At 38.8% G+C, this 25,158-nt stretch overlaps 1 protein-coding gene across 1 annotated transcript in view; it reads right to left on the bottom strand.

Annotated features, from left to right (window-relative positions):
* LOC128812820 (LIM zinc-binding domain-containing Nebulette) overlaps window positions 1-22,965 on the bottom strand; it is a 128,597-nt gene extending 105,632 nt beyond the window's left edge. The window contains exons 1-2 of the mRNA XM_053987467.1: window positions 22,830-22,965; window positions 21,706-21,800 (exon numbers count right to left, since the gene is read on the bottom strand). Coding sequence (XP_053843442.1) covers window positions 21,706-21,800; window positions 22,830-22,898 — 164 coding nt within the window. The 5' untranslated portion in view covers window positions 22,899-22,965. The remainder of the gene's footprint in view (window positions 1-21,705; window positions 21,801-22,829) is intronic.
* Window positions 22,966-25,158: the final 2,193 nt, after the last annotated feature.

Genomic DNA, 25,158 nt, shown 5'->3' with positions numbered 1-25,158 from the left:
ATGAAAATTAACACTAAATGCTAGTCATTACCAATATGACTTTCACTATCTAACCAGATTCACTATCTTTCCATGTATTTTATTTTCAAAGAATATTGATATGGACCTGATATATTTCCACCAAAAATCTTATAAATATTCAAAGTAAACTAAAAATGTTTAAAACACAAATTCTAATTTTTCATTATACTGGAAATGTTCTATGAAAAAAGAAAATGCTAATTTATGTACAGGCTGAAGTACACTTCTTACATAAGGTATTATAAAGACAGAACAAGAAGCGTATTCATAACTTCCCTTTCACTTCACAGATAATGTCAGAATTATATTTATGAGATTATGGGTACATTTAAAACTAGGCCAGAACTTTAATATTACATGTGTATCTTATGCAAAATTTTGATCCACAACTAAATTAGAAGGGAAAGAATCCCTCAGAAAGAACAAGTAACAATAAATCAAATTAAATATTTTTCCATTAATTAAAATATCTGACTATGTAACACTTTAAGTATTAAATGCTTAAGGAACAATCTTTTTAAAAAAAGGAATTTTATCTTCTTTCAAAGAAAACATTTCTGTGGGTTCTCTCACTGTGACAGATTATAGATTACTGTGCTCACCAGCCTCAAGGTTTTTACAGAGGTTTATTAATCATCTTGGTGAGTTGTTAATCAAACTTTGGTGAGTGACAACAAAAATAGTCAGACAGCAGCCATACATGGGCCAACTGTGGACTTCTTTTTCTCTCTGAAATACAGTTCTATGTTATTCGTTAGTAATAAACCTGGAACATCAACCACCAAACCAAACAGAACACACTGTGATAGTGTTTCTTTCTTAGTAAAATACTTTCTTCATATCAAAGACAAGTTATACTGATGTAGAAGGAAATCTAAAGGTAATGCAGAAGGACCTGCATTTCTGAAATATTAGTAAAGGTTTTTTCCTACCTCAAAACATTAATTGTTCACCTTTGTTAATCAAACAGGGGAAAAAAATATCATAGGGATAACAGCTTTTGAATCTTGCTTTTTCAAACGCTCTAAGAGCACATCATCCAGCGGGCCCAGGCAAACACCTCAAAGTAACAGTAGAAAGCAGCCTCCATGTTTCAACACAACTGGGAAGTAAAGCCTTGAAAGACTGAACAAGGTGGGTACTTGCTTGATGGAAACTTCATTACCAAGTGAGTGATTATACTGCTAGAAAGGCAGCATGATGCTTTGCTGTGGGCAGAAATTCACCTGGAGGAAAAAGGGAGAATTCTGGTCCTTGTACAGGCATAGTGTCACAATATGGTCCCCTTTTCTACCAACAATAGGTCAAGCGACTGCCAGGCCACGGCCACTGCTTTGTGCTGAGAGGTGTGGTCAGCGGAACTCGCTGGTGTTGCAGCCCTGACTAATGAGCATCCTAATGCCAACTACCCCCTCCAAGAGCCTGGTAAATAAAAAAGGCTCGTGACTAACCAGCAGAGTATTCTGAAAGTACTGCTTTCATTGCCTACAGAATTATCACCAACATCAACAAAATTTTTCCTTGAGGTTAGAAGCTGAAAGAAAAAGATACATTTTAATAGAATTAATTGAATAGTATTTGTATATGTGAAAAAGGACAGATCTATATTCTATAAGTTTAAGAATTACTAGGTCTAGAGTACCATGCACATAGATCTCCTGTCCAAGAATTTATATGTTTTCCTTTTTAATAAAAGACCGACAAAGCCCACAGGAGACTATAAAACAAATAGAGAGCTTGGAGAGAAGAGATAAATTGCTAACTTGGATTGAGCAAATTAATTTTTTTATTTAATGAAAGACTATAGAAAGGGTTTCCAAACACTGAATACCAATTAATCAAATCATTCTGAAAGGACATAAATAAACTGGGGGAAAAAAGGAAAAATAAACCAGCACTCCTTCACATCCTAAATAAAGTATGGCCCTTCTTTGCTGTCTGGCTGCAGGGGTGCCCCAAGTAACTGAGATCCTGTGTCTTGGAAGAAGAAGGTCGCTGCTCATTGGACAGCCTACCATACAGTGTCATCATGTATTTCTGGATGTCATAACAGCTTTTACCTCACTGTCCTCTGCATGTAGTCTCAGAGACCAATCCAATTTAACTTTCTTTTAAGAAATGCATTTAGAAATATATTTTCTCAATAGCAGAGATTCTTAATGAGGAGTTACTCTATATTTCTCATTAAGATTTAAAAAGGCATATGACTAAATTCAGACATTTTGCAATATTTTTAATTCTCTGTGAAACCTTTTTTCCCTCAGGCTATATGACATATTTTTTTTAAATGTCAGTCTAACGCTCAAAATTCATAAATCTGAGTTGAATAAGCCCTGCACTGTCAGTTTTAAGAGCGCTTATAATAAATCAAATCTCCATAAACTCATCAATACAAAATAAAATGTTTGAATTCACCTAATTTTCCTCATAACCATGCCTGAGGAATTCACAACTGTCCTTGGTTATTAGACCCAAGACAATACTGACATAAATTTCAGATCTATCATAGAATCACTTAACAGCTCAGGGACCCTCAGTTGGAAGGGACCTCAAAAGACCATCCAGATCAGCCTTACATGGGACAGCCACGCCAGGTGAGATTACCTAGCCTCCTGTCCAATTGCATTTTGAAAACTTCCAGTGATGAAGACCCTGCTACATCCCTGAAGAGGATATTCTTACTGTAATAAATTCTTTCTTGTGTCAGGACAAATGTTCTCCCAATGCAACCTGTACCCTTGTCTTCTTCATGTGGTTCCTGCAAAGAGAGATCCTCCTGCCTCTTTGTAGCTGCCCTGTAAGTACTGGAACACTGCAGTGAAGCCCTCCTTGAGTCTTCTCTTCTCCAGGAAGAAAATACCTAATGCCTTCAACCTTTCCTCAAAGGGCTGTTTCTGCTGCCCTTTGACCATCTTTGTGGCCCTCTTTTGGACCTTCTCCTGTCTGTCCTTGTCTTTATAGAATTTTGGGGACCAACTGTCAGCACATTCTTCAAGTGCAACCTGGAGATGCAGAAAACGATCACCAAACAGAACAATGAGTATTTTCTTTCTAAAACCATGAGATAAATATTTTGAGATACAAAATGTTGGATCTTTTTGTAGTTGGGGGTTTTTTTTGATTTTACATTTCTGATGCAGGTTTGAAGAACACAAGAATGTGAAGGCAATGGTGCAGAGACGCAGTGAGGTGACAGGAAGCTCAAAAATAGGCTTAAAATGGAATGCAACAACTGAAATCTTTCCTCTCCCACAAACTTGCTCAAATGCCTATGAAACACCAAAGGACTGGAAAACTGAGTTGGTATGAGCTCCAGAAAATTAAGATACTTGGTTCTGACAGCTGTCCAGGGACAGCCATTGTGAACCGGTTCTCTCACAGAAAATTCACTTCATGAGAGATAAGCCTCTGTATCTGAGCCAACTCATGCAGATTAAGTTAACCTAATTAATGATGAATAAAGTCTGTTTCATCTATCATAAAATGAGTCAGATGAACTGAAATCTTAAAGCATTTATTTCTCCACCAACTACAAAAACAGGACTATTACAATGATTTTGGCTTACGTACATCGGTGTGGGATATGTCAAAGGTAGGCAAGATGAATGCCACCCACAGTTTTCCAGTCAAGAGATATGATAATAGCAAAACAACCATAAAAGGTTACAAGCATTTGAAAGCAGGAAGCAAAACATTCAACTGAGCTGAGGCCTGTGAATGGCACTTTCAAAATAATAATAATAATTATCTCTGCATTCTTGCATTACATAGAGAAGAAACCTGAAGAAATTAGATATATTTTGCCTTTGTAAATTTTCTCAGCCTCACAGGAACCTGAATAACTTCATTTCACATTGAAACAGGCAAATACAGTAGGCAGAAAGGCAAAACTATTATTATTTCATTATATAACACCAATATGTTCTGCCCTACACAAAACCTTCTGTTATATGGCCTCACAGTTTTTTAAATGCTTTAAGTTTTATATTGAAAAGCACAAGAGGCTAAATTCACGTCTCATCATACAAGACTTTCAGTTTGGTTTATATATAAATTCGTTAAAATAATTTGCATTTTTTCATGGGGTTGGGTCTGTGATTAAAGTAAGCTCTAGTATTTTAATAACACTCCATCTGTTCCAGAGGTCCTTGTTTAATTTTTGCTTTCACAGGCATTTTAAACAATTAGCTAGTGTTCTCAATTTCTAAATTCTTCTGTTATATATTGCAGAGGAGGTAAACAAATCTTGAGCCCTGTTTGCAAAGAAACAAAAGACCTTGAACATTTCAGGAAACCTTAAAATACAGTAATTTTAAGTACTTGAAGACATGCAACACTCAACAGCCAACACTTTTCCAGATACTTCCTTTAGCTGTCAAGAAAGATGTTTTACAAGTCTCATGATGCTTAATCTCTAATATACTTCTCTCTCCCAGGAATGTGAGTGTAGCACCATGCATATGAGCCTCTCTCACACACACACACAGTTATTGCTTTATTCCTGATATCAATGCAAGTCTGAGAGAATAGCTGCCATGGTGAAACTGCTGTCCAGTGGAGTTATCTGCTAAATCTCAGGATTTCAGATTCACCTAAAAATGCTGTAAAACAGCACTATCCAAAGCTGCCACAAAACCTGGTACAAAGGTGTGAGGTGAGTTACATAAAACACTAGGCCTTACAAAGACACTTATTGTAAGACGCATAGTGAAAACAGTAGCTATTAGAAGTGTACACACAGCTGGAATACACACCCATATTGTGCACTTGCTTTCCTTTTAACATCTTTAATTATAAGAATATTGTAGATATCATAAATCAACAAATCCATTTTCCACAGTGTGTTACTAAGCAACTGTAACCAAGACCTTGAGTAAATAAGATTAAAATTCCAAGGTAACGGTTCCCAAATACAACCTCACATTGCACAGCCAAAGAGAGTAGAATGTGTTCATATTAAAGGAAGAACGACTTAGTTTTATGTTTGTTCAAATAGTTTAGATACAAAGAAAATGTAAATCTTTTACATCAGTTGTAGGCATTTCCACCATACAATGAACCCTGCAAAGATCTAACAATCATGGTGCATTTTTCAGACAAAATAACTAAAAATTTTTTCAAATTAATTTCATTATTCCTCATATGCACTTCATTTTGCCATTTAACAGTATCCAAACTATACAAAAATATACTACTTTAAATAATCTATTAATAGTCATTATTACAACTTTTAAGAGAAGATAGCATACTCATGTACACAGTGTGAAAGAAGAATACTGTAATACAATGATTAAATATTTTTTTGTTGCACTTCCAATATGGAAAAAACTACTTTTTTCCAGTCATAAATACAGCACTTTTCTAATAACTGGCTGCACTTGGCAGGCATGTCTCCGTCACTCCAGCATTCAGACATTCTATGGGCTTATCAAGGAACATGAAGAAGCTCAAATTCCAACAGAGTGGACCAGAATACTCTCTAAGCAAAAGAGATTGTTGTAAGCATGTGAAATTTTCCTGCCACTGTCAGTCCTGCCTTCCCATAGAGTTTCAAAATTCAGGTTATCTGACCTCATAATAAATGTGACTAAATATTTAAAAACACATCTCCAACACAGAATCACAGAATGGTTTGGGTTGGAAGGAACCTTAAAGATCATGTAGTTTCAGCCCCCACCCACCACAGACAGGAAGGCCACCCACCAGATCAGGTTGCTGACCCAGTGAGCCTTGATACCCCCAGGGAGTGGGTATCCACATCTATGGACAACTTGTTCCAGTGCCTCACCGCCATGAATAAAGAATTTCACCCAAACATCTAATCTAAATATCTCCTTTAAAACCATTCCCTGTTGTTTTGTCACTATGTATCCATTTAAAAGTCACTTGCACTTTTTATTGTAAATCCCCTTGAAGTACTGGAAGGCCCCAGTGAGGTCACCTCAGAGCCTTCTCTTCTCCTGGCTGAATGACCCCAAGTCTCTCAGCGTGACATCATAGGAGATGTGCTCCACCCCTCTGATCATCCTCATGGTCTGCTCTGGACTATTTCCAACAGGTCCACCTCCTTCTTGTGCTGGGGACCCCAGGGCTGGATGCAGCACTCCAGGTGGGGTGTAGAGAGGGAGAATCAACTCTCTTGACCTGCTAGTCACTCCAATTCTCATGCAGCCCAGGACACAGTTGGCCTGGAGGCTCAGAGACTTGAGTGACATGGGAAGTCAGACGGCTGCCAGCAAGGACTGAGGTCGAGTCATTGACTACCTCAGCCTTCTACATATCCATTGTTGTCAGTTCTCCCTTCTCATTTTTCAGGAGGGGTATACTGTCCTTGCCTTCTCTTTTCTGACTTACAGAATCCCCTCTTGCTATTCTTCACGTCCCTTGCTAAGCCCTGTTACTTCTGTGCCTTGGCTTTCCAGACTCCATCCCCACACAGTCAAACCATACCTCTATACTCTCCACAAGACACCTGACCTTCTTTCATGAGCTTTGCATTCCCTTCTTACTCCTCAGTGAGAGGAGCAGATCCTTGCTCAGCTGTGCCAGTTTCCAGCCTGCCTTGCCTGATTTCCTACACACTGAGATGGAGAGATCTTGTGCCCTAAAGAAAGTGGTCTTAAAGAGTTGCCAGCTCTGGCCAGTTCCTTTGTCCCTAAGGACAATTTCCCAGGGGATATCATTCACCAACTCCTTCAACAACTGGAAGTTCACTCTTTCAAAATTCAGGATCATGACTTTGCTCCTTGTGATGCCAGACTCATCAGGGTAAGGTCCAGGCTGTGTTAACTCAATCTTAAGGGACAAACACTGTTATTTTACTACTGGCTCATAAGCCATCCCTAGAACAAGAGCAGAAATCAGCTGCAATGGAGACACAATCTTCCTGGAGATACTTTGTTGCTTGTTCAGCCCAGTTCTCAGGAACTCAGGAATACCACAAGCCCCTTCTGCTCCAAGCACATGTTCCACTTAATTAACCTTGCCTCATTTTACACATATATGCATCTTCGCAGAGTCTTTTCTTTAAACCGTCTTTTTAAAAAAGTGCACTGCATATACACACCACCTGCTGGGGAGAAGATGAGAGAACAAACGTGACATATTAATCACAATGCTTAATGCACTCCTGGCAGGCTCTCTGCTACCAGAGCAAGAAGAATAATTTAACAAACTGTGTGGATGGAACAGAAAGGAAAACTTGCCAGCTTTTTATACTCGTGGCTTTTAAATTCTTCTGCCTCTTTTAAACATTTAAAGAACATATAATATGTGTAGAGCCCTTTATATTCTAAATTCTCCGGCAGTGACAACTTTGTCCATACCCCAGCCTTGCTGGAATGGCACATTCTCTACTTCCCCATTCATCTTTCACCAAGAGTGCACTTTAATTTACCACTGCTCTGTGCCAGTGGTACTACATAGTAAGTACTTCTCTCCCCACTGCTCTACATATTTCTTGTCCTACAGAAATGGTTATGAGTCATAATATTTTAAGTCAGTCAAAATATAAATTAACAACAAAATCAACCACACTAATGTATGCATCTTCTTGTAAAGTCAATAAAAGCTGCTCTGCTTACAACACAAATGAAATCAAACCACAAGATATTCCATTGAGCACATCACTCCTGCTGGGAAAAGGGTGACAAATTGAACACTCAAAAATGTACAAAAGGCTGTATTTCTTAATTCCCCCCATTAAGAAAAGAGAATGTAGAGTAGTTAGTGGCCTACTTCAATTAATTTTTTCAATTACTTTTCAGAGGCTTCATCTACACTTCTGTTTTCCAGTAAAGTTTAGGAGTTGCAATGTTTAGGAGATAGAAGCAACAGTTCTGAGATGACTTATTGCAACCACATCCAAAAAGTACCTTTAACATTTAAAAGGTCCTCTTCAATACAGTGTCTGAAAAAAACTACCACCATACGGTAAAAGCTACCATTCACGTAGTATTTTTGAGTATTTAACTCTTTTAAACTTCCTTCAATAGTCTACACTTACGACAAGGCTGTTTCAGTTATTTGTCTTCACTTTTACTAGTCAGTCCTCAAAACAATGTTCCAGGACATGAAGAATTCCAGCCCCCCCTCAGAGACATGCATTGTTTTACAATACACTGGCCCATCAGCTTTACATAACTAACATCCCCTGGGTAAAAAAGTATTCAACTACAACAATAACAGGCACTCTGCAAACAAACTATATAATGGAAGATAGTATTCTTCAAGTATTTAATTTTTAAAATGACAGTAGAAATGACATTCTGATTCTGCAGGATCTTTTCCTTTTGAGTGTTCCAGTGCAGTCCTATTTTAAGGTGTGACTTTCTGGGGGAACTACAAATAACCATTCTCACAAGTTACACTGGGACAGAAAAAAATCTGTTACTGTTAAATTGTCTCATTGAACTAAACTGTCCAAAAGAAAAATTGCAAACAATACATATACTGAAATGACCAATGTAGCTCCTTCCAGAATAAGCACATTTGAACTAATATGCAATAAAGATGGGAAAAGAACACAATTTATTGATTTTTGCTTTGCACTTACAGTTGTACTTTTTCAAATCCGCAAAATTTTTTTAAAAATTGGTTCATGTGAAAGTAGGCATGCATACAGTTGGGATAAAAAGTAAAAGAATCATTTTAACCTTAACTTTCACAGTTCCTATGCAGTTATGTTGCATAGGAATATGTAAAACCAGTAAAGACATTACTGGTCATGTTACAGTAATAACAACAAAGCACCAAGGACATAAATATAAAATAAACACAACTGTAACAGTCTACACTAAAGCTGTCAATAAACTAGTCAAAACAGTTGTTCTTCTCGTTGTTCTTGTTGTATATAAGGAACATAGATGTTTCTGGTAACATAACAAAATTTTAAATTAATCTCTATCTTGGGTAATTAAAAAAACTGTGCAAATAAGAGAGTTCCTCTTTTAAAGATTTCTCTCAAAAACACATAGCAAAAGAAGCATCATTCACAGAACAAAAGAATGTTTTTCTTCAATTTTAAATACTTTGTTTACGTCTCCTATCTAGCAATATATTCATCATACATGTGAGTACAGAAGACATTGAGTTTCAAATGTCACTTGGTTTATAAGACGAATATGATTTTGCACCTTCAGAGCAAGACTAAAAACTTTGGCAGATACACCATCAGTTTTAGAGCTTGAGACAAAACCTTCCAGAACAATCATACAGGAAACACAATCCACAGAAGATAAGGAATTAAATTCAAAATAAGTTAGATCTATACTGGAAGACTTTGTAAGCATCTTAACACTCTTGGGATTGTTTGGATGACTCATTACTACTTTCCAGGGCAATATTCAACACACATGTTGTGGACAACCTTTCTAACATACTACTTGATGAGTTAAAGTAATGGGGCAGAACCCAAAATATTAATTCAAGTCTATATAAAGAAGAAACAACACATTTATTAATAAAGCCCAAATAAAACTAAAAAAACACATGCCTAAGAAGAAGAAAATTAAAAACTGAGACTAAAACAGCTATAAAGTCTGTGTGTTACAGTGTTCCACACGGCCATCACTATTACAAACTTCTTTTTAACTTTCTCACACACCTCAGGAAGTAGCAGTTTCTCACATCCAGCTGCATGAATACACACACCATTCTTAGTATCATGTATGATTGAGAAACTGCTTTGGGGTTTTTTTGAAAAGAATTGTGATCCAGCTTTTCTCCAAAAGGACCATTTTCTCTAAAAATTACTACTCTTCACAAGCTCTAGGGAAGAACCCCAACTATATTACAACTCCAGCTCTTGAAAACAACGTATTTTATCTGCTTCCACATTCATAGGTTCTTATTTGTAAATTGTCATCATAGCACTAAATGTAAAAATATAATTAATATATGAAAATATTGAAATATTGTCCATATTAATTACACAGTAGCTGTTCTGGCAAAATACGCATAAGCAAAATAAGCTTAACTGCCAAAACCAAATACTTGTCCCTGAAAGCATTCTACTACTATAAAACCAACAAAGATACCACATAGATTTTTACAGGGGGAAAAAAATTGTTCAAACTGGCAAATTCATGCAAAACATCTCCTAGTAAAAAATTGTTCCACTGGAAAAAAATTTAACAGGTATAAAATTAATTAGTAATAATTATTACTATGAAACATTAATCTACTAGACTGTTAGCTTTAAAGATCTGTTACAAGTCTGTTCCTGAACATCCAGTTCCAATTTCTTTGGTATAAGCTGTTATAGTTACTATTAACTGTATGTGCTAGTTATCTGTTGTCCCAGTTGTGAAGCAATGCCTTGGTAACAGTCTTTCTGTGGATACACATCAAAGAGACCCTTAAACATTTACACAGCACACCCAAAATATGTGCAAACAGTGCAAGTAGGGAGATACACCTGTCCCACACCAGGGGCAATGCTCACAGTGCATCAGATGCCAAATTACTGACACACCTGAGTGTGTCAGTATGAGTGTGTTCTGAGTGGAGGTGACAAACCTACTGGAGAGATCTGACACCAATCAGCCAGGTGGCTTTGCCAAAGCACAAAGAAAAATGGCAGAAGAAAACAGAAGTGGCCTGCTTTTGCTCACCAAACTAATTCTGTCAGAGCCTATGCCCCCTCAGAACAAAAGTGACAGGATGGAGGCTACAAAAAATGGGGAGCTGCCATTTTCCTCAGGGTGAAATAAGTAATTAGAGAAAAATAATAATTTTTACCCTTCAACTTTCCTTCAACTTCTAAAAGCCCATTACAGTCTCCTCCTCATCCACACCCAGCCTAACAAGCTTAAATTTTCCTTTTAATATATTTCATACACAGTATTATTCTGCATAAGAGACATAATCTGTCATTGCCTTTTGGGCAGTAAGAGAGACTCCTGCTGCTGACCCAAATGAGGCTTGAAACAGCAACTGTAGCATGGTCATGAAAGTTAAGCATTTAATCAGTGTAAGAAATTGAATGCTGTTCTTTCAAGTCTCAGCACCACAAAGACAGGAGTCATCCTGAAAGCTCTTTAACAAAGGAATAAATACACAGCTTGATCAGACTGTATTCAGACTTTAAATTGTCTTTCCAAACTTCCTGAAGTAACTAGTGGAGAAAACAATTATTTATAAATAGGGCTACATTTTTCAAGTTTTACAAAAATATCCATAGGTACTGAAGCATCTTTGTAGCCGATAGAACCAAATGTCTTTGTAGATCTCTTATATTTCAAGACAAATTCCAAAAATAAATCTTTGGTTATGCTAAATTGCTCATAATTAATAAGTGCAAAACATCAACAGAAGCAATCTAAATTATCACTGCTCAGAATAACCATCTTCATCTCAATGGAAAAAAAATGTTTACAATCTACCCTTGCTAAATCAGACTACCAAAAAAACTAAGCATATGCCATTTTCATTTTCACATGATTCTCACTGCACTTCATAGTTTCCCCTCAAGATTTTCATCTTTCTAGGGGCACTATTTGGTAGTCTAGCTCAGTGTACAGAAATATTTTTCAGGGGGCATAAAACTAAGAAACTATATTTTTTCCCAATTGTCATGATATTTCTCATTAGTCCCAAACTTTATAACAATCACTTCACTGCATGTTCCTCAAAGCCGGATGAAGTCATCAGTGCCTGCAGTGGCAATAAACCGAGTCATATTTCATATAAGAGTATCTCCTATTCTGAATATTCATTTATCATTAAAATAATGACAGAATTAAAGGAACTCAGACTGACCAAATAGTCTGCAAGAACTGAGACCTGACTGTGTGGTGAAGCATGGCATGGAGTAGACTGACCATTAACTCAATGGTTTATCCTTCCAGCTTCTTCCATTCTTGTTAATATGGATTTCCAACATTTCTGACACAACTATAATAGAAGCAACAAAGCAGTATCAGTAGTGAGGTATCTGGAAAGGTCTGTTTAATCTCCATTTTGATCTTCAGATCAAAATAATCCAAAACCTCTTGACAGGATTCATGATAATAGCAGCCCATTCCTAATCAAACACTCAAAAGTGCAACTATCTCAGAAAGCTTGCTATTGCTAAACTGAAAAGTTCAATCAATATTTTTATAAATTATTTGTCTTTCCCATCTATCCTTGTTTTCTCTGGATGCATCCTCTTCTTTTCCCCTAGTGTAAGCAGACACCACTGTTAAATGAGATAAATTCTGGGGAAATTACTAGAGGTGTCGTATCTCAGACAATATTATTCTTCTACATATGTATTTTGATACATTTTTTCTTCCAGACTGGTTTTACCTTTCTCCATTACTCCTAACACTTTCATGCTAATGAGACAGTGTTTTAACAATATGCTAATAACTGTTCTAACAAGCGTCATCTCTTTTTTGATCACCTGATAAATTCCTACCAACTACTTCAAAATATACTACTACTTCAGACCTTCCTACGTCAACTACTTCAGACCTTCCTATGTTACACAGCTCCAAGCCCTCTAAGAAGCTTTGCTTTTCAACATCTGTATTTCCAGGCAGGTTCTTTAAAACATGTATTGGCACCTCCCTTACAGGAGCAGCACACCAAGCATGCTGCCAGTTCTAACAGTGTTAATCATCTCCTGATCAAACACTTATTGAGCACTTCCGCTGCTAGAAGTCCTCATACTGGTCCCTTTTCTTTTTGTATGACTGAGCAAATCCAGTCAGAAATGTCTTCCCTTCTGCATTTGCAGATACACACAACCAATACTATGCAATATAACATCCTACTGTGTTGAATGTGTGCCACTCTACACTGTTCAGCAGAAATAGTCCATGCTTTTTTATTCAGTCAATTTATTTCTTCTTGCCACTTTTCCCCTCCACAAACTTAGTCACTTCCATTTTAATTAAGTCTGAAATCAGCATCTTTTTTCTTTAAATTTTTCCCTAAGTGTTTCTATATATAGTTTTCTCATGTCAAAAGGAATTGCATTACAAGTGTTGAATTCTTCCAGAGTAAAACTGGAACAGAACAAAACAAAAACAGCTATTACCACTTAGTTTGCCAGGTTAAAAAAAATACCAGAGGTATAACTGAATTAAAATGCAGTACAACTTTATTTTTAAATCTGTGAAATTTGCCTTACACCAATATACCTGCATGAAAAAAACCTGCCATTTAGAGAGGAAGAACATGATGGACTACCTCAACACATTTTCTCTCCTAAGAGGGGAAAAAACATAGTGTGAATTTTTGAAACTGTGAAGCATGAAAGGAAATTTGTCCAGTATCCATATTTAGAAATCCTCTGTAAAGAGTAACTATGCACTTCCCAGAAAAGCCTTTGCAATATATGCTTAAATAACAACTGGCCAAATTACAATTAGTTTTTCATTTTTAAGCTGCTGTAGTCTCCTCTCAAATGTGACACTGATGGCACATTTTTGTGCCCTCCTCATACTAAGATGTGATGGGATCAGTTACCACTACAAAATTGCAGCACAACCAAGAACAGAAGTTTTTGGAGAAGGAAAACAGGAGACATGGGGAAGAGGAAATACAAGAGACTAAAAATTCTGCACTACTTATCAGCCAGACTTTTGCCCCTATTACAGATGAAAATTAGAGAGGCAACATGAAGAGAAATCAAGGGAAAATAGCTTGGCCAACTCTGATGTAACATCTACTCCAACATCAGAAGAGAGAGGGAGGCAGAGAGAGAAGAAATTTATTGATCTGCAAATTAAGTGGAATTAATTGCAGGGTTTTTGTTTTCCAAAAAGCTGCAATATGAGATGGCACAACTGAAGGCAGCATGAACTGGCTGGTGTTAGTTATAACGAGAGACCAGTTATTCAACAAATACTTTGCCCACCCCTTCTCAGGGCAAACCTTTCTCTTGTGAGTCCTGCCCTACTGTCTCCTTTTCAAGGGACTTCAACATGACACAGCCAAACACTGCCCTCAGTGTAACTTCCACAATCCCTAGATTTAGTAAGTTTCTATAAGCACACCACAATATTCAAAATTATTAAAATAAAATAAAAATAATAGACTACTCAGCCAAGATAGTTTATTGTCTGGATAATTACAGTAAGCTTTCACTGACATTGTATGTAAACAGCAACACATGCTGCTTGACACTGAGCTGACTGACATGATGCTGTCTTTCTCAACTGGCAATCACCAGCCCTAAAAAATTCAAAATTGTATGAAAGATTGCAACATACACTTATTTTTCTTCAAGCTTTATAAAGTAGAGAGAGCATTTCAGGACAGCAGGTTTATTTGCTACCAACAGCAACATTAGCAGAGTGGCACAGAACTTCAAATTCAGCCAAGTGAAAATACTTAAGTTCTTTGGCAAATATGATGGGAATTTTTGTGGTTTAGAATATTTAAACCCCCAAACAGTTAAACCACAAAGCTGTTATCAAACCATACCATCAAGACTTCGCAGGCTTGTTACAATTGGTTCCAAAACTCAAGCCACACAACGAAAAGAAGCAAATTATGTGGCATCACAAAATTTCATGTATGGTTCTTGTTCTGTTGCCTTAATATTTTAATAAATATAATGAAACATGTCTTTTAGGACCGAGTACAGAAAGGAACAGTAAGAAAACTGAAGATTATCTTTAAGCATCAACTAGTTGCTAAAAGACTAGCAAGCAAAGAAACTGTCTCAATACTCACAATCCCCTGAGAATAAGTTTAGTATATTTTTTGACTAAAAGTACTGAGGATATGCATATGTTCTTCCTTGGAGAAATTATCTGCAATCTACAATGACCAATTATTATAGATATTTAAAACACAAATTTACTTGAGCCAAGACAACAACAGGCAACAGGTCAGGATTCCACACAGCAAAGTTCTCTATGCTTAGTGCAGTCTTCAATCAAATAAAATTATATAAAATTAAATGTATTCTATTCATCTGTGTATTTTCTATTTACTTGTCCCAGCAACACCCTAAGTAATACTAAATTGTAATTGTGCTTTGGAGCAACAGCAGGGGCAACAACAACATTTTATCTACAGGTAAAATATTAAAACATTAATTCCAAACATAGACCCTATATTCACATCAGGAATCAGGAGACATGATAGAACTGGCTCGATGAAATCTGAGAATTCACCTGCTCTGAGAGAAAAGGTAACAATTCATCTCCCTTGGGGTCGGTTTTCTACTCCACTTGGACCAGCAGGGAAACAGGCTGGCTGCACTAAGCTCTAGGTCACCATGGTGCTCTCCACAGCTTGCCACAATGAAAACCAAGGGACCTGCTGGAGCTGAGAGTCCTCTCCCTGCACGCCCACCATGCAATTCATATATGCAGATCTTGACCGAACGTGAAATCAGGACATGGCCAATTAAACATGTTGAAACAGAACCCAAGAAATGGGTTTCTATCCCATTAATCAGATGCAGTCATAGCAATAAAAAACAGCCCAACCCTTCCCAAGATCTGAGTGTCAGTGATGATTATTCTTTAGTAATTCCTTTGCAACTAACCACCATCTGCCTTATGCACATTATTCAGCAACTCTGACAAAGTGTTCTTATGTGCCTTTTTGGAACAGTTTAAATATATGCATCAAACATCTTAAAGAGACTTAAATATATTTTGCCTAAGAAGCTCCTTCAATTGTTCTAGCAAATAGGCTCAGCTTTACCTTACATTATTGGATATTACCAGTAGTAATTTGGACTGAATACTAAATTATCCAAAAAAGATAACACAGAACTGAGCAGCAGGAATGTATGTTTCTTCTAACTATAGCTGTCCCTTATATTTAAGCAGAGTCTGCATAAATATCCATGATTATGCTATTTAACAATTTTACTTTCTCTCACGCAGAACTCAATGCTTGATCTAACACTCCATGAATAGGTAGAGAAGATAAAGTAGTTCTCTTATTGATCACTGCTCACTACAGAAGGGAAGGCTGCATCAGACCACGGTGGTACATACTGCTCCCAATACCCTTCCAGGCCTTCAGGTAGCAATCTGGGTGATGAAATAAAGATTATACTTATTAAATTTGCGATGTGCTTCCAGGCTTTCTGGTGGGAGGGTTGACAGGTTGATAGGAGGGGGCTGTAAGCACATTAGAGAACAAAATTAGAATATAAAATGAACTTGACAAATTGGAGAAGCAGCCTAGGGAAAAAAAGGAGATTTAGCTCAATGAGAACCAAGTGGAAGATTCTGTGTTTAGCCAAGAACAATTAACTGCTCAGATAATGGATAATAGCCACTGCTGAGGTTGCAATTCTGCATAAAAACATAGCCCACGAAAATCCAAATATAATTTAACAATAGTTCAGGTTTTACAACAGAAAAAAAAAAAAAGACAAAGACTGTATTGGGATTTAGGAGAAAAATTATGCACAAGTACTCTTATTGTAGTACCAGCCCTGGTAATGTCCCATTGGGCACTGAAATAAGATAGATACACTTTGGAAATAATTGAAGGTAAAGAAACAAGAATTAATACAAAATACAATCCATCAGGATGAGGGTAGAGTTAGAACTGTTTTGTTTAAAGAAAAGATTGCTGAGGGAGACAAATGTTTTTAAATACTGGAGTTCATACTCATACAATGCTGAACAAGAAGTAATGGACTTCAAATATATAAGTGTAATTGGCTCTGAGCTGAGAGCCTTACCAGCTGTCTTTCTAGCAATTCTGTTATTTCCATTACCCATTTAATACTACATTTTAACAGGAAAGTCTTCAATACACAAAGCTAATAAAGTGATAAAGTGCTTTGCTTTCTTCGAAGGTTTGCAAGGGAGTTTATGGGTTGTTCCTTTTCCAGATAAGATGAAGAATTTGGAAATCCTGTTTATTCTGTGCACTCTCTTTACTGCAACTCTTAGAAGTTGCCCCATTAGATTTCAGACTTATCCTCTCTGCTTCTTACATATATTTCTTTCTTCCTGACATGTTTAAATTGAGAAATAACCACCTGCTGAAATCAATACTGAAAACTAAGATAATGCTAGCTATTTTTAGTAAGAATAATATCATCACACTCCTAGTCATCATCTTGAAATTTTCTCACTGGTAGACAAAAAAAGAAATAAAAAACACTCATGTTTCAGAGCTAAAATCAAAGTTCTACACGTAAGTTCACCTTTCAAGACAATGGATTCCACTTAATGACCACATTCATCCACTGATTAAAAGCAACTGCTTCCATTTTCCAGACCATGTGACTCTCCAGAATGTTGTACCATGTTCTTATCATTTCCAAGCTGATATAAAATCACTTTTACATTTTTTTACCCCTCCCTTAGATTATCCTAAATTGTAGGGTTTGACTGCACTTGCACGTTTTAGCTGTAGTACTTCTAACAACATCACAATATTTCAATTGTATTTGAATATCTATTTCCTACTGGCACCAGTTACAAAGAAATTAAATCTAGGGAAAAAAAATAAAAGTGATTATGAGTTTTTCTTCACATCAGTAATTCACACTAAGACTGATGACAGCTGATTTAAATTTTAAGTTATGTAATCATTCCATATGGTGGCCATCATATATAAAAACTTGAATGAAACTATGCTGTGTGCAGGCAATTAGCAAAATTTTAGATACTAAGTATTTCAGAAGAATTTATTGCAATAGTGAGGTTGTTTTGGCAAGAGGGTATATCAGATTTATGGAACTTGAAGCTATGAGGGTTGCAGAAATTAAAAAGTATGTCTCTGTTGGATGTCCTCACACACAGGGAAGTCTGTCTGCATCAGCAGGTAAAGGTAATGCAGAGAGCATATTCCAAAAATATGCATTTCAGCTTCTACATTTTGCATAAAAAGTAGTCTTGTGTTTTGGTCTAGTGAATCTGTCAAAAGGAGAATTTATATGAACATCTGTAAGAATAAGTTACCATATAATCATCCTACATGATTCAATCACTTAACAAGCTTGAGAACACAAATGGTAAGTTGCCAAAACGCCATTCCTTTCCTTGCTTCATCTTGGTTATTTGCAGCTGGAAAGGATCAGCTCTGAGTTTGCAAAAGACAGTAATATCAACTTTTCTCCTTGACATTCCCATATATTAAACAAATATTTAATATCATCTATCTGCAGATATTAAGGTGGAATAGGGATTCAGATCTGCATCAAAGAATGATTCATTCACCTGCTTCAGCCAATGCACAGCACCTGGCTGAACTGCAAAATTGTCTAAGCCCTTGGTTTCATCAACATTATTTCACAAATCAGGCTGCAATCCAGAAACATGGCATATCTAAATCAGACTGCAAATAAAAGGCAAGACTAAAGTCGTTAAGGCAAACCCAGCAGTGCCCACGTGCTGTGAATCTACAAGCCTCAAGATGTTGAGTATGAGGCCTTTCAGATGAAATGTGAATGCAGGTGAAGTGAGAAACACAATACTGTAAGTTATTACAGCACTGTACTGCTCAGAGGTCCCAGCTGAGATAAAAGTATGATACCATAAGCACTACACAAACAAGCCAAAGTAACTATCTTGACTCAAACAGTTCACAAACTACGTAAATAATAAAAAAGAGGGGGAGGGGAGAACAAAGTTGTTCAAGCTTTTCTCTGCAAGAGAACTGAAGGGTTTAAAGGAGAATGAAAATTCCAGGATCCAAAGATGATTCTTTTCAAAGCCATACTGTACACATACACACAAAGTTTTCCCTTTATCCTTGCTGTAAAATTTTACATAGATCTACAACTTACAGAAGCTATGTCAGTAGCCCAGTCATTACTTTTGGTATCAGTGTCTCTTTATCACAAGGAAGGTATACAATCATTTAGATGGAAATGTGGCAAAATGTCCAACAAAAAACTTGCCTTTAAAAAAAGCAGGATCCTGCATTTACAAATATTTCTGCCCTTTTCTAATGGTCGTTGAATTAAAGTACTTTGCAATATATTCCTTCGTGTCCTTGCTAGTTCCTGTTATTATGTCTGACCTGACTCTCTCCACCAAAAATATAGTTTGAACAATCACAGATGAGCATTCTGTTACATTAACACAAAATCAATTATGTTTTACAATTAAATATTTTCTGATCTTTACCAGTAAAGTAACACAATTAATTCATTTCAGGCCCTGAATAAACAAAAGAATGGATGATTTTAAGACCGAAGGTCAAAATATATTCACTAAATTTATCTGACCTGTGAATTATCAAAGCACGTACAGATATTATTAAAGATACATACTTTCCAACTTGTCCTGATGAAAAACTAATTATGGCTTTCAAACCTGTTTAACAACTTCATGGCATTCCTCTCCCATTCAAATTAGTGCATACTTCTTCACTTTTATCTACAAATTGCACTCTTATCAATGGATGGCCTTAAGAAACAGTTTAGTAGTAATTACTCTTTGTCAAGTGTTTGTAGGTGTTTGTATGAGTAAATTTACATTCTTTTCTTTGCAGATTTTATGATCAAGCAGCATTTAACATAAAAATGGATTTGCTTCTTACTAATAAAAACAGAATAAGACACATCATAATTTGAAATACTGTAATGGTGTCTGCCTTGCAAATTAGTCACCTTTGAGATGCAAAGATTCTCTCAAAATTTAAACCAACTGTACTTTCAAAACACAGTTTTGCAAAAAACATCTTAGATGTCCTTTGAAGAATATTAAGGTTTGTTGAAACCACAAAGCATACCCTAGTCTTCCCTTCATGGTTCCGCAGAACACTTGAAATTATTTACATTACATGATTAAGGTTTCTCATTAAAAAAAGGGGGGGGGCATAAAACCCCACCAAATTTTAGTTTACTAAAAGTTAAGAACAAAATGCACTTTGTTGATATTAAACATTCTATTTTGTCTCTCTTTTAATGGAAAAAAAATCCCCCATTCTTTAAATGGTTTTACATTGCTACTTCCCGTTTCATACATCAGGTTTGAAAGACCTTTCAAAAGTAGAGATTATTTTTTCAAGGCTCACTCTCAGAAAGCTCATTAAAGCAACTGCCAGGAAGAATAGCACCTGAATGGTACATAACAGATCCATCCATCATCCGTACTCCCCCTCATCCATCAACAGAAGGACACACCACAAGTCATAACTGCATATATGAAAAACTCTCCGGCAACAAAGTTAAATGTGCACAGCTTGGAAACTCCCATGTATCAGCATGGAGGAGATTTTATAAACAAACAATCTTATTAAGAACAAGTAAGTTTCCAATTAGATGAGAAAGATCAAGCAACCAAAGTATCATCACTGATAAATTTAACTGCCAAAATATAGGTAAAAGGCACCTATCAGAGTTATAATTACTATGGATGTAAGCCTGTACTTGAACTCAAACAGTACCAGATGCAGGGTCCCATCCAGGGCCAGTACCCGAGGTTAGTCTCAGCTTGTAGCATTCCACCTGTTGGATCATGACTCCCTTCCTACAGGGCTCTCTCCAGCCTGTGACACTGGCAACAGACCACACTGTTAGGAGAGGTCTAATGTCACCCTCACACACTGTGTGGAGCACTGTAGGAAAGCTAGGAAGTTACATATGTAACTCCATATGCTCCTAAAGCAATCTAAGTACAACTGTGCAGACTGAAACAGGTGTTTCAAGTTTTGGCAGCACAGCAGATTTATAACACAATTTGTATTTTAGACACTGACTGGATTCAATTTTAGCCTGAAAGAAATAACCATGTACTGTTAAACTTTTCTGTTATGGCCAGCCATAGACTGTGTACCTCAACAGCAAACAAATATTTTAAGTACAGGATAATATTTCTAAAGTAAAATAAAACATGTCCAGATCTTCAAAACTCTGTCTCTTAAAACATGTTTTAAGTACAAAAAGGTGAAAATAACAACAATATACAAGTTATATATAAAATCACATTTTAATCCAAAATCTTAAGAGCTATCCTTCTAAAGCAGCATATTATAATGGTTTCTAAAGATTAAAACACACTGAAATGCAATTAGCAAATTTTTGAAGCATGGTACAAATGACAATAAGCAACTTTTTTCTCCATATATCAAATGCTCTTCTGCAGTATTTGCAAGCCAAATATCAAAGCACACTTCAAAATCCCCACAACAATAATTCTAAAAGTTGAATGCAACATGAGTATACTAGATTATAATCAAACCAAAATTAACCCATTTTCTTAATCAAAATCTAAGAGAATAGCAAAATAGCATGAAGCAGTAGAAGCAAGAATTCTGTAAATATCTAGTTTAGAAATATGAGATATGTGGAAAAACTAACAATTTTTAAAATAGGCTGTCATTATTTTTAACAGGGTATTGTCTCTGTAAACTGCACAACCGAGAAGCACTTTGTTTTCTTATTACAAAATGCTGATCAGGTCCATAACCCTGAATAGAGAGCTGCATAATGGACAACTGTAATCCAGCATTGCCAATAATGAATGTAGCAGGAGTCAGTACTAGATAAAACTCTTTCTGGGAGAAAAAAAAAAACCTGTATCCTCAGATCAGATATAAAAACACCGCCTAAACACATCATAATCAAATAGTTTCATCTTCTATCTCACCAATGCAAGTAGAATACCCCATCTGAAAAGACACTGAACTGCTCTAGACTGCACTGCTCTCTCTAGATTAAGTTTTTACAGCATGACAGTACCTATTTGACAATATCCACAGCCAGGTTTTCTTTTCATGTGCATTTCTGCAAGACTTGACATTTACAATACTTACGCATTGCAATAAGGTTTCTTTTCATATCCTTTGTAGTTATTCATGTTCAGAGCCATTTTGCAAACTTCACAGTGGAAACATCCTTTATGCCAGTACTGTAAATAAATGTAAAGTAGAATTATTTATGATACTGATATTTTGAAAGCAGTGTTAAGTTACGGTAAACATAAAAACACAATTACTTGTCAATATTTTGGCCATGAATTATAGGTCTCTTAACTAAATCAAAATAATTATTTTCACATGAAACCAAAGGTACTTCTGAAACACTCTCAGAAATGTAAATTCTCTGCTAAGATGAATGCCAAGATCCCTGCATGCTGACCTTGCCAGGATAATTTTAAAGATAACTGAAGCAGGAGTTTGACATTTCCCTTGTAAAAAAAAATAACAAAATAAGAAAAAATAAAATAAAAAAATATTAAAAAAAAAAAAAAAAAAAGAAAAAACTACGTCGCTTGCTAAGAATGCAATACTACGCGAATGCAATCACTAGCTAATGTGACGGCTGGTTTTTAGGTACGCCGCACAGACACTAAATTTAGCTCATAACACGGCATTTTCCTCCGGTGGCTTCTACTGCCTCGCCTTGCCTTTCCGGGGACGGTAATTTGGCGCATCTATCAAAGCCTCACTGTTGTTATTTACGGAGCGACCGCGCTGGGCTTTAACCGGTGCCACCGGGGACACCCCCGCGGGACGGGGCTGCCGCCGCCCCGGTCGCCGTCCGCGCCAAGCCGGCCATGGCGCCAGGGGCAGCCGAAACCGCCCCAGCTCGGGGAAGCACCGACAACTACAGCCGGGAAAGGGCTGCCTACAACTGCATCCCTCGGGGAGCCGGGGGGCCGCGGGGACCCGGGCGGGCACCGCAGGGAGCCCCGGCCGCTGCGGCCCCCCCTCGCCCCGCGCCAGCGCGGTGACACGGCGGCTGCTCCCGCCGGCGGTGACAGCGCGGATGCCGGCGCAGCGGCGGCCCTTAGAACGCTGCATTTGCCACCTGCCGGCTTGCCCCGATGCCCCGCCGGCTCGGCCCTGCCCTGCCCGCCCCGCCGGAGCCGCGGGGAGCGGGACGGGCACGCCCGGGAGGTGCCGTCGCCGCCCCCCTCCCCCCCGCGCCCCAGCACCTTGTCCAGGCAGTTGACTTTCTCGGTGGGATAGACCACTTTGCCACAGCGGGCGCACTGGGGATTCATTTTGCGGCTCCTCTGGGGCGGCGGCTCCGGCGGACGACGGTGCCGAGGTTGCGGTGCGGCGGGCTGCGCTGGACGGGGCTGCGGGAGGCCGATCTATCATCCCCTGCACTGGCGGGGACGCTGGGGGTCCTCAGCGGCTGCGGGCGGACGAGGAGGTCATCGGCGGCAGCCGTGGAGGAAGCGGCGCTCCAGCTGACTGCGGCTCGGCAGCATGTGCGAGTGGGCGGGCGGGGAGCCGGCGCTGCCGCCCCCGCCGCTCGCCGCCCGCCCCCGCCACCTCCCCCGTGTGCCTGCGCGCTCGGCTCACCGCGCCGCGGGCTGCGTGACTCACGCCGAGCCCCGCGCTGCAGCCGCAAGCCAAGCCAAGCCCACCGGCGCGGCCCGCAGCGAGGGGAGGGCAGAAGGGGAGAGCGAGCCCCGCGCCGCAGCCGCCCCGAGCGGGGTGAGATGGCTGCGGGGGGGTACCCGCTGCGCCTCTGGGCGCACCTGCCCGGGACTCGCCGGGGCGGGGCTGGCTCCAGCGGGAGGGAGGGAGGGAGGGGGAGATGGAGATGGAGATGGAGATGGAGATGGAGAGCGGGACAGCGACGGCGCTGCCGGGGCCACGGGGACCTCGGAAGCTCCCCAGAGTGAGGCCCGAGGCCTGGCCGTGCGCCTGTGGGCACCTGCCGGCCGCGGCCTCCCGCCCGCTGGACACGCAGCCCCACATCCACCAGCGGGTGCGGAACGCCTGCGCCTTCCCCCAGCCCTGGGTCCCGATGAGTTGTCGGGCGCGGCGTTGCAGCCTTCCTGGGGCTGAGTCTCGCCGGGTCTCACCAGCGGTCCCACGGCGCAACTGAATCGCAGCCGGAATGGCAAATGTCGCTCCTCGGAGCAGGCTTTGGGCAGTCATTTCTGACTTGCTCTGCAGGGCTGTGGAGCGGTACAGCAAGAACTCATGCGGTTTTTCTTCGCTGAGGACTTCTTTAACTACCTGGAATATAAACCACGCTGAGGAAAGCACTTAAGCCAATGCAAAGCAGCCTTTTCTAAGGGTTTTTTCCAGTAGTGCAACACTCTGTGTGGCTCACAGCAAGGACAAATTCTGCACATACTTGGGTGTTATTAAGTAATAAGAATGCAGTCAGCTAAACTGGAATAGTTGGCTATAATTCTGCCTTAGCAACCCAACTTTTATTCACTGGCTGTTTAAAGGCACAGGGAGAAACAGTAATTTCGTTGAAATTAATAATATATGTGATTAAATGAGAAACACCTAATCAGGCTTTAAATATTACATGATGGAAGTTGTAAAGCTGCCTCTGCCTCATCTAGCCTGAAACATCTGGCACCCGATGAAACTCAATGTTGAGATGCTGGCTGTGCTGCAAGCAACAGGAAAGCAGATTTGCAGGTAGTCCTGCAAATGTTTATTGTCTCCTGTGGCTGTCTCCTGCAGTAGCAAATAGACCATGTGCTCATCAGCCCCATTTCTGTTTCTGTGATCTACATGCTGGTCCTTTTCAAAGCCAGTGCTAGAAACCTGCAGTTCTCAAAAATCCTGAAGCAGATCTTTTCCTTATTGTTGTTGTTAACCAAATTACCTTTGATATGGAATTTAAGATTTGTCTTCTCACTATTCCTCATTGACAATAGCATGATTTGCACAAATTTTTCACAAATACCTTGAGGCCAAGTTGGCCTCAGTCTAAGGTTTCCCAGACAGAAATAGGTGCACAAACACCCTGCAGTGACAGTGCAGTGATTCTCATCCTTTGCTACCTCTGTGCTGTACAGATTACCTTACACTCTCTCTTGGGCAGTCTGACTGGCTGTGAACAATGGCTTTTATTCAAGGAACTCTGAACACTAGGCATCTGAGTATGCTGATAAAGGAAACTTGAATACATGGTTACTCAGTGTTTTCTGTGGGAACTGTTGTTTGGCGATCTGTCTAAAATCCCTTCTGAGTTGAATTAGGCCCAACACATAGGTAAGCAATCTCCATTCTGCAAAGGCTACACAGTAGGGAAGAACAGCAAGTCTACTGGGATGGAGAATGATTTAAATTAATCTCAAATAGAAGGCAATGAATGTTACTTATACAGAAAAAAAAAAAATCTTTCTTAAATGACTTAATTCTTTCCTAGCTTAGATTCTACCGATGGCTCGTATCTCGTATGTGAAAAAAACTCCGTAGCCCATTGGAAATAACTAGAGGCAATAGCACTATGAAGTCTTTGAAATAGAGGCTTCATTCCTGGGAGTTCCAGATTATTAA

Source organism: Vidua macroura, chromosome 1, assembly GCF_024509145.1.
Source record: "Vidua macroura isolate BioBank_ID:100142 chromosome 1, ASM2450914v1, whole genome shotgun sequence".
NCBI lineage: Eukaryota > Metazoa > Chordata > Aves > Passeriformes > Viduidae > Vidua > Vidua macroura.
Note: the sequence above shows the minus strand (reverse complement) of the source record. Positions and strands in the feature narration are given on the sequence as shown.